The sequence below is a fragment of the Lolium perenne genome, chromosome 7 (genome assembly GCF_019359855.2).
Source record: "Lolium perenne isolate Kyuss_39 chromosome 7, Kyuss_2.0, whole genome shotgun sequence".
NCBI classification, from domain to species: domain Eukaryota; kingdom Viridiplantae; phylum Streptophyta; class Magnoliopsida; order Poales; family Poaceae; genus Lolium; species Lolium perenne.
In genome coordinates this window covers 12,205,626-12,216,119 of record NC_067250.2, presented here as the reverse complement: position 1 = coordinate 12,216,119, position 10,494 = coordinate 12,205,626, and the positions used below count along the sequence as shown (strand labels likewise).

General features: G+C 44.7%; 1 protein-coding gene across 2 annotated transcripts; it reads left to right on the top strand.

The window, feature by feature from the left end:
- The first annotated feature begins 267 nt into the window (after positions 1–267).
- On the top strand, positions 268–3,384 carry LOC127311418 (uncharacterized). 2 transcript variants are annotated; one of them, XR_011749034.1, is made up of 4 exons: positions 268–1,096; positions 1,183–1,408; positions 1,485–2,410; positions 2,646–3,384. XR_011749034.1 is itself a non-coding variant. In XM_071823646.1 (2 exons), the coding sequence occupies exons 1-2, from the start codon at positions 2,060–2,062 to the stop codon at positions 3,165–3,167; spliced, it is 873 nt and encodes a 290-aa protein (XP_071679747.1). In that variant the 5' UTR covers positions 1,969–2,059; the 3' UTR covers positions 3,168–3,384. The 2 variants fall into 2 exon arrangements, 1 of the variants encoding a protein (XP_071679747.1); XM_071823646.1 differs by lacking the exons at positions 268–1,096; positions 1,183–1,408 and having other exon boundaries at positions 1,969–2,410.
- The last annotated feature ends 7,110 nt before the right edge of the window (positions 3,385–10,494 follow it).

The window sequence follows — 10,494 nt, the reverse complement described above, 5'->3', positions numbered from 1 at the left end:
CGTTGTTTGGTTTGCGAGCGGGTAGGGGGCGGAGCGGCCAGGGAGCGAATATACCCCAAATATGCTGAATCGGGGGAAACAACAAAATTGGTGGAATCACCCGGCCCGTGACTCGACTCGCTCATTCTCCCCCGTCGCTCACCCCTCGACCTCCTGGCTCCCTCCACGATGGAACCCTAGCCGCCGGACTTTCCGATCGAAGATCCGCGGCGGCGCGGCGGCGGCAGCAGCACAGGAAGGAGCGGCGCGGCGGCGGCACCACGGGAAGGAGCGGCGCGGCAGCAAGGGAAGGAGCGGCGCGGCAGCAAGGGAAGGAGCGGCGCGGCGCGGCAGCAAGGGAAGGAGCGGCGCGGCGGCGGCAGCACGGGAAGGGGCGGCGGCGGCAACACGGGTAGGAGCGGCGGCAGCACGGGAAGGAGCCGCGACCTGTGAAGCAGTACCAGCAGCGGCAAGGGACACCGGCGGCCTCCTCCTGCATTCAACTGGTTTTGTTCTTCATCCAGGTACACACATCATTCTCCAAACGTTGCTTTGTTTTTGAAATCCGTAGAAATTGCTTGCTGAAATTAAATTTTGGATCTGCCTTTAGATGGGAAATCAAACAAATTTGGTAATTTGGGCTGCTGCTGCATATGTTTGGATGGTCATGGCTGTGGTTCTGGTTGAGTCTAAAAAAAAAAGAAGAAGAGCACGACCACCCATTTGCTATGCACCAATTGCTGAAAGAGATAGGATGCGTATGGAGTATTTGAATAACAAAATCTGGAGGGATGAGACTACTTGCACAAACATGCTTAGGCTTGGTAAAGGAGCATTTTTTCGGTTCTGTAATATGTTCAGGGAACGCCATTTGCTTGAAGATACTATACACTTGTCTGTTGAGGAGCAAGTTGCAATGTTCCTCAACACAATTGGCCACAATCTGAGAACTAGGTTAGTTGCGACAAATTTTGATAGGTCAACTGAAACTACAAGCAGATATTTCAACTTAGTATTGCATGCTATTGGTGAGTTGCGAGATGAATACATCAAGCCACCTTCCCTGGATATTGCACCTCAAATTGCAGGCAACCATCGATGGGATCCATATTTTAAGGTAATATGGGTAGGCAATAGATGTGAGATTTTAGAACCTCTAGAATATTACTAGGTTGCTAACTGGGTGTAATGTTGATGAATTAGGATTGCATTGGAGCAATTGATGGTACCCACGTGAGATGTTCCGTGCCTAAGGCCATGGAGCCAGCTTTTCGTGGTAGAAAGTCTTTCACTTCACAAAATGTTTTGGCTGCGGTAGATTTTGGTGGGAGGTTCACATATGTGCTAGCTGGTTGGGAGGGCACAGCTCATGATGCAACAGTGTTAAAAGATGCATTAGAAAGACCTAATGGCCTACGTGTACCCACAGGTAAAACTAATAAAATTGTGTCAATTTGATATGTAGATGACAAATAAGTACCTAGCTAATTAATGATATGTTGTAGGTAAATATTACTTAGTTGACGCTGGATATGGGGCTAAGCCTGGATTCCTGCCTCCCTTTCGCAATACAAGATACCACTTAAACGAATGGGGACACCATCAAGTTGAAACTGCTGAGGAATTGTATAACCTTAGGCACTCTTCACTTCGCATAAGGGTTGAGTGTGCATTTGGTTCGCTGAAGAGGAGATTCAAAGTCCTTGATGAGGCCAAGCCCTTTCACCCATACCCTACGCAAGTTGACATTGTTCAAGCATGCTGCATTATACATAATTGGATGTTGTCTGATGGGGCTGATGATATCTTCTTGGAAGCACAAAATGATCCACCTGAAGCCCCAACGTATGTTGTACATGCTACAACTACACGAGCCCAAGCTAGAGAACATCAAGCTACCGTCAATCTTATGAATAATATAGCCAATGAAATGTGGGCAGGGCGTGCGCAATACCTTGCCAATCAAGATGCTTAGTCCATTTTTATTGTAACATTTAGAATATTTCTGTAATGTTTGGACTATTTATGTAATGAACAATATTTGTAATATTTTGAACAATCTATGTAAAGTGTTTAGGGAATGGCTACGGATGCAACGGATGAGTCGGCAGTAGGTTCAGAGGGTCGTTCAGTGGTGTGTTGGACTACTTCCATGTCAACTTTCATGTTGAAGCACCTATGTGCAATTGTGGAAGGTGGTGCAAGGACATCTACAGGATTTAAGATGATGCACTACAATGGCTGTGCAAGGGCATTGAATGAACACTTTCGCCAATCCTTGACTGGAGCACAGATAAGCAACCATCATAGAACTATTAAGAAGAAGTTTGCAATGATCCAAAAAATCAAAGACACAGTCAGTGGTGCACAGTGGGATGATGAAACATCCACCATAAGGCTAGAGCATGAAATGGCTATAAACTATATTGCGGTACGTCATTCTTTCATAATATTACTTGCTGGAATTGTTATATTACTTGCTGAAATTGATGTACACTTGCTGGAATTGTTATATTACTTGCTGGAATTGTCATATTCTTGCTGAAACTGCTGTATACTTCCTGCTTTCTTTCATAATCTTGCTGGAATAGTTGTATACTTGCTGGAATTGATGTATACTTGCTGGAATTCTTGTATTAACTTGTTGAAATACTTGTTAATTTCAGAAGCACAAAGCTGCAGCTGAGTTTATCAACAGACCAATAGAGAACTATCGAGAGATGCAGATCATATATGGTGACCGTTTGGCAACTGGGAAGTATGCTAAAGGGTCAAGCGAACCTATTGGGACTGCTGCAACAGCAATGGACTGTGATGATGATGATGAAGCTGTACTTGCACAATCGAACAATGAAGGGACCTCTGCCACAAGGCCTGTGAAGAAGCACAAGAAGGATCCTACTGAAGAAGAAGGCCTCGTTTCCATTCTTGGTCGTGTAGGATCTGAGCTTGCGGCTGCCATCATCACAGCCGGTGAGAAATCTGCCCCTCAGCCACCTCTTGATGAAATCCCTGATGCACTATATGAAACTTTGTTGGGTATGGAAGGCTTTAGCGAGGCGCAAATTGCTCACTATTTTGCTTTTCTGGTTGAGAATCCTAAAAGTGCCAAAGCTTTCATGAAGATGGGACACACAGGTCAGAAGACTTGGATGGCTAGGTACATCAACAAAGAGTGGAAAGATTAGATAAGGTCGAGTGATCTTATGTGCGTCGAACCTTATTTGTGTCGAACCTTATGTGTGTCGAACCTTATGTGTGTCGAACCTTATGTGTGTCCGAACCTTCTATGTATGTGACCTTATGTGTGGCCGAACCTTATATTTGTCGAACGACTATGTGTGTCGAACCCTTCTATGTATGTGATCTTATGTGTGTCAAAAATTTCGTATTTGTGAGTCTTTATTACAATTATCGTAACAACTGGTATATAATCGGTTGCTGTTGTGTTTTGGTTTCAATTTACTCCAAGGGATCTGATTATATCTTTGCACAAATTTGAAATAACAAGTAAACTGTTTTCTCACTTTTTTTTGGTTCGCTCAATCAACCAAACATGAAAACTGGTTCGCACCATTTACTCAGACTCAAACAACCAAACACGAGAGTGGTTTGTTCCATTCACTCCCACTCAGGAAACCAATCACGAAATTCGATTCGCTCCAACCAGACAACCAAACACTCAGACGAATGGGGTGGCCTGGCAAAATATGGTTGGCCACAACCCATGCAGTCTGAATCCCCAACCAAACACATCCTTAGGCTCCCTGCAGGCCTGCACGGTCGAGCCTAGGGGATGCCAGACACAGTCCTTTGGTCGGGTGTGGCGATGTCGTGGTTGCTGCTAGCTGCTAGGGGTAGTTCAAAGAAGACGTCGACTCTCTTCATAGAGCATACCACTGGCTTACTTTTAAGTTTTTTCGAAGTGCTAGCCACATAGCGTCTGTTATTACTCTATAGATAAACAAATCATTACCCACCATGACAGAGCGAAAATTTCTCAAGACCATTAATTTCATAGAAAATATGCAGACTTCGAGCTTGTTCTGAGGAGGAGAGCAATAAGGTAGCTTCGACGTGTATGCAAGAAGAGGTAGCTTCGATAAATTTCCATAGCAAGAATTGCAGCTTCATCCAGAATTTGAGATGCAAATACACACGTATGTATACAGTTTTATAGATCCAATCTTCAACCTACTTGCCACAGCTAGGTAGTAGTGGAGGCGACCATGTTATTGACCCAAGGACGTCGGCAACCTCAGCACATCCACGCAGAGGTGACCCGAACGCATCAACCGCCAACCTGCTCCGCATCGACGCCGGCGCACCTCCCCGCCGGCCGCACCAACCAATGGCGTAACTCCCAGGCTCCCTTCCACCATGACCGGCCGCCTCGTATTCCTTCACGGGGAAGCATCTCGCACCATCGAGCTCAACCATGGATCCACGTCGTTGGCGTCAGCGACAATACTGGGGTTCGAGATCGAATTCCACGATCAGGCACGACGCATTGCGTCGCGTTGTGTTGCCGATCACCAAAATCATCCAAAAATCGTGGCCAGATGGCTCCGTGCGATGGTACCACTTAATAAAGAGATCGGGGTCCCGAGTCGACGGAAGTGTGGCACACGCACAAACAGCGTCAACCTCGATCGATCAGCAAATGAACACCACACACGTGCGTGGCTAGGACATGGTCCAAGCAAAAAAGAAAGCAGTCCGATCTATACAACCCAGCTCTATCAGGTGCAAAGTGAGTCCCGACTCCCGAGAAACCATCTAACCGGTCGACACAAAATTCTCATCCATTGCGGCGACGATGAAGATGGTTCGGCGTCCCTCGATTTCTGAGACCACTCAGCAACCAAGGTTCGGGTCGACGACGCTCGAGACCGTCGATTTCGTATGCCTACTCGTCGCCGTGTTCTTAGTATCCTGCAGTTCTCGTGGATTTCAAGTTTTTTTCTTTATATAAGGAGTCGTGCGTGCAAGGGTCACCTGACCTGCCTCACGGGACGGATTCCTATCCGGTTTTTTAGAGCTGTGTCCAATTTTGTTACGTACCAAGCAATGACGTACGGACGAAATTTGGACCGAACGACGGAAACACTTGATATAGATGGAATCCTCTGACTGTTCGAGTAAGACACGATTCTAAACGTATTCAACTCAGCTGCAGGCCACGGTCAGGCCAGATTGACCCGATGGCTATTGGCTGGGCCGGGCCAAGCTGCACGCCTCTCCAACGGACCAAACGGAACACCGGGTGGACAACGTATAGTATACACCACAACTTACGATCAGCTTTTGTAGCGATTGAAATAGAAACCAATCAGGAAACCGGGTTTTCTTAGCTATAGCGATAAGCCATTGATAGGACGGACGGACGGACGCGATTCACCAGCACTTAAGAGCGGACGGACACGATTCGATAACGTACCAAACCAAACCAAACCACGGAAACACTTTTCCCTTTATTATTAGGTATAGATTATGATGACACTCCCCCCAACCTTTGCTTACACAAGTCATGGCTAACCGAATCCTTCGGGTGCCGTCCAACAATCACATACCATGGAGGAGTGTCTATTTAGGTTAATTAATTTGGGACTGGGAATCCCATTGCCAGCTCTTTTTGCAAAATTATCGGAGAAGCGGATGTGCCACTAGTCCACAATGAAAGTCCGTCAAGAGTAAATGACAAGATCGAAAGTTAAACACCACATACTTCCTCATGAGCTATAAAACATTAACACAAATTGAGAAGCATTTTTAAGGTTTTAAAGGTAGCGCATGAGAATTTACTTGGAATGGTTTGAAATGCCATGCATAGGTATTTATGGTGGACACTTTGGAACAACTTGGTTTTCAGGGGTTTGGAAGCACGAGCAGCGTTCCCGCTCAGCACAAGTGAAGGCTAGCAATAGACTGGGGAGCGACAAATCAAGAGAGCAGTCACTGTCATAATCATGCTTGCGGCAAAATAAATTAACGGAGGCATAAAAGTGATACAAGAACTCTGAAGCAATGTAAATCATCGAGGCTTAATTGACTTTTATTCAGTCATATGCATGCGTGAGCATGTGCCAAGTCGATACAAATGAATTATTCAGAGGAGGATACCACAATGTCATACCTACTTATGAATAAAACAATGCAAGCAAACATCCATAACATGCTACTCATATTAATAAATTGGAGCTAAACATGAGAGATCATGAACTACTAAACTTTCTTAAATGACATATACCTCACATGAACCAACTAAGCCTGCTCACATGGATGAGTATATGTACAAAAATGAAAAACAAATAGAGTTCATACCAGCCTCTCACCACAATCCAATTGTCGTAGATCGTCATTATTGCCTTTCACTTGTGTAGCTTGGATAATATGAAATGAAAACCACGCTCCAGCCACCGAAGACCATTGAACTCAAGATGAACTTTACAAACCAAAGAAGAACAGCAAATATTTTTGGTGTTTTCGAATTTGAGAACAAGAACAAAAGGAAACAAGCAAACAAAGCAAAATCTTTTTGGATTTTCTTATAGCAAACCAACGATAGCAAATAAAGCAAAATAAATGCAAGAAACCAAAACAAATAAATGGTGAAGAGAAACAACAGAAATATTTTTGGTCTTTTTGTGTTTTAGGAAAGAAACAAAGCAAAAACAAGAAATGGCAAACTAGAATAGTCACATAAACACAAAGCAGCAGGAATTCGTCAAACTTGACAGCAGTACAGTACTCGATTTTTAAGAAATTCTTCCACTGCTCAAATCGAAAAGTGTTCAACTAATGAAAGTTAGATAACAATCTGGGGAACATGCACAAAAATTGTCTTCGCAAAATATCGTTCTGGCTATTTTTGAGAATTTTTTCGGTAACAGTCCAGAATCTGTTTTCAGGCAGCACTTCCCCAAATATCATCTCCCTCTCATTAGAAAACCACTCAAACAAACTAAACAAGTATATACAAGTATCCAGCAACCATAATATGCAAAGAATGAGTGATGCCGGTATACCTCCCCTCAAGCTTAGGCTTTTGGCCTAAGTGGAGTTCAACCCCAGCGAGGGTCGCTGTTCCTCGCCGGTGGATAATGCATGGCGTAGTCATAGTAAGGTCCCTGTGCAGAAGAAAAGCGCGGAGGCTCCACATGTCCAAAATGTTGATGCGAAGAACTTGCTGCATCGGATGACGAGTCGAGGTGTTCCTCGGCCTCCTCCCTATTGCCTCTTGCATGATGGCCTCCTCCCTCTATGTGTGCATTCAGTGCACCTTCTGTGACTGACCAATCCTCCCTGGAATCAAGGTTAAATAGAACAGGCGCAGGCAATCTTACTAGTTTTTTAGTTTTCTTAGTTGTTCTCCAAGACTTCTTGTAAAATGTTATCTTGTAAGACAGGTTACTCCAGTTAGATGAATCAGAAACAAATTCATGTTTAATCATGGAGACTATGTCAAGCCTTTCTACGGAAAGTCGAATATCAAGATGGTGAGGTTCTACACCATGCAAAGCTAGTAAACGAGAGGCGATGAGACCTCCACAAATTCCGCCCTTCTCACGGTTAGTAGCAAGTCTATAAGCTATCAATGCCCCCAAATTATAAGTCTTACTACCTTGCAGTGCAGCAGCTAGAAAAGCTAAATCCTGGATAGATAGTTTACTACCATTCTTTTTAGCAAGAACGCATTTAGTAATGAAATAAGCAAAGTAGCGGATAGCTGGAAGTTGAATGCTAGTGATTTTACCACCATCCTCTGAGAAACTCCTTCCATGACAAATCTGTAGGGGTTTGTTGCATAGAAAACAAAAAATTTCCTACCGCGAACACGCAATCCAAGCCAAGATGTAATCTAGAAGACGGTAGCAACGAGGGGATTATCGAGTCTCACCCTTGAAGAGATTCCAAAGCCTACAAGATGAGGCTCTTGTTGCTGCGGTAGACGTTCACTTGCCGCTTGCAAAAGCGCGTAGAAGATCTTGATCACGGCGCCACGAACGGGCAGCACCTCCGTACTCGGTCACACGTTCGGTTGTTGATGAAGAAGACGTCCACCTCCCCGTTCCAGCGGGCAGCGGAAGTAGTAGCTCCTCTTGAATCCGACAGCACGACGGCGTGGTGTCGGTGGTGGTGGAGAAACCCGGCGGAGCTTCGCTAAGCGTGCGGGAAGTGGAGGAGCGGGGCGGCTAGTGTTTGGGGAGAGGGGGCGCCGGCCACTATAGGGGTGCGGCCACCTTGTGGTTGTTGGGGTGGCCGGCCCCCTCCCCTTGGCCCTCATTATATAGGTGGAAGCCCCAAGTGTTGGACTACAAGTCTCCGAATAAGACCCGAACCCAAAACCTTCCATGTGATAGGGAAACCTACCCAAGGTGGGAATCCCACTTGGGGTGGGATTCCCCCCTTCCATGTGGGGGGTGGCCGGCCCCCTTAGGGGAGTCCACTTGGGACTCCTCCCCCTCTAGGGTTGGCCGGCCATGGAGGTGGAGTCCCTTTGGGACTCCGCCTTCCAAAGTGGTTTCTTCCGGACTTTTCTAGAACCTTCCATAGAACCTTCCGGATCATTTTAAATCTTATAAAATGACTTCCTATATATGAATCTTATTCTCCGGACCATTCCGGAACTCCTCGTGATGTCCGGGATCTCATCCGGGACTCCGAACAAATATTCGAACTCCATTCCATATTCAAGTTCTACCATTTCAACATCCAACTTTAAGTGTGTCACCCTACGGTTCGCGAACTATGCGGACATGGTTCAGTACTCACTCCGACCAATAACCAATAGCGGGATCTGGAGATCCATAATGGCTCCCACATATTCAACGATGACTTTAGTGATCGAATGAACCATTCACATACAATACCAATTCCCTTTGTCACGCGATATTTTACTTGTCCGAGGTTTGATCATCGGTATCACTCTATACCTTGTTCAACCTCGTCTCCTGACAAGTACTCTTTACTCGTACCGTGGTATGTGGTCTCTTATGAACTCATTCATATGCTTGCAAGACATTAGACGACATTCCACCGAGAGGGCCCAGAGTATATCTATCTGTCATCGGGATGGACAAATCCCACTGTTGATCCATATGCCTCAACTCATACTTTCCGGATACTTAATCCCACCTTTATAACCACCCATTTACGCAGTGGTGTTTGATGTAATCAAAGTACCTTTCCGGTATAAGTGATTTATATGATCTCATGGTCATAAGAACTAGGTAACTATGTATCGAAAGCTTATAGCAAATAACTTAATGACGTGATCTTATGCTACGCTTAATTGGGTGTGTCCATTACATCATTCATACAATGATATAACCTTGTTATTAATAACATCCAATGTTCATGATTATGAAACTAATCATCCATTAATCAACAAGCTAGTTAAGAGGCATACTAGGGACTCTTTGTTGTTTACATATCACACATGTATCAATGTTTCGGTTAATACAATTATAGCATGATATATAAACATTTATCATAAACATAAAGATATATAATAACCACTTTATTATTGCCTCTAGGGCATATCTCTTTCAGTCTCCCACTTGCACTAGAGTCAATAATATAGATTACATTGTAATATACCTAACACCCATGGTATTCTGGTGTTGGTCATGCTTTGCCCTAGGGAGAGCTTTAGTCAACGGTTCTGCTACATTCAGATCAGTGTGTACTTTGCAAGTCTTTACTTCTCCATCTTCGATGTACTCGCGAATCGAGTGGTAACGCAGCTTGATATGCTTCAGCCTCTTGTGTGACCTTGGTTCTTGTGCATTGGCGATGGTACCCATGTTGTCACAGTAAATGACTAGTGGGTCCAATGCACTAGGAACCACACCGAGCTCTACAATGAACCTCTTCATCCATACCGCTTCTGATGAAGCCTCTGAAGCCGCTATGTACTCTGATTCTGTTGAAGACTTCGCCACCGTGCACTACTTCGAGCTTGCCCAGCTTACTGCAGCACCATTCAATATAAACACGTACCCGCATGTGACTTAGAGTCATCAGGATCAGTGTTCCAACTTGCATCGGTGTAACCGCTTACAACGAGCTCTTGGTCACCTCCATAACAAAGAAACATATCCTTAGTTCTTTTCAAGTACTTCAGGATATTCTTGACCGCTGTCCAGTGTTCCATTCCTGGATCACTTTGATATCTGCTAGTCAAACTAACAGCATGTGCTATATCCGGTCTAGTACATAGCATGGCATACATGATAGATTCTACTGCCGAGGCATAGGGCATATTACTCATCCTTTCTCTTTCTTCTGCCGTAGCCGGTCCTTGAGTCTTACTCAAGACCTTGCCTGGTAACATAGGTAAGAACCCTTTCTTACTTTCGTCCATTCTAAACTTCTTTAGAATCTTGTCCAGGTATGTACTCTGTGATAGCCCTATTAGGCGTCTTGATCTATCTCTATAAATCTTGATGCCTAATATATACGATGCTTCACCAAGGTCTTCCATTGAAAAACTATTATTCAAATAACCTT

Coding starts and splice junctions, on each gene's coding strand:
- LOC127311418 (XM_071823646.1), top strand. CDS start 2,060: ATGGCTACGGATGCAACGGATGAGTCGGCAGTAGGTTCAGAGGGTCGT. Junction 2,411..2,645: donor TGGCTATAAACTATATTGCG/GTACGTCATTCT, acceptor TGTTAATTTCAG/AAGCACAAAGCTGCAGCTGA.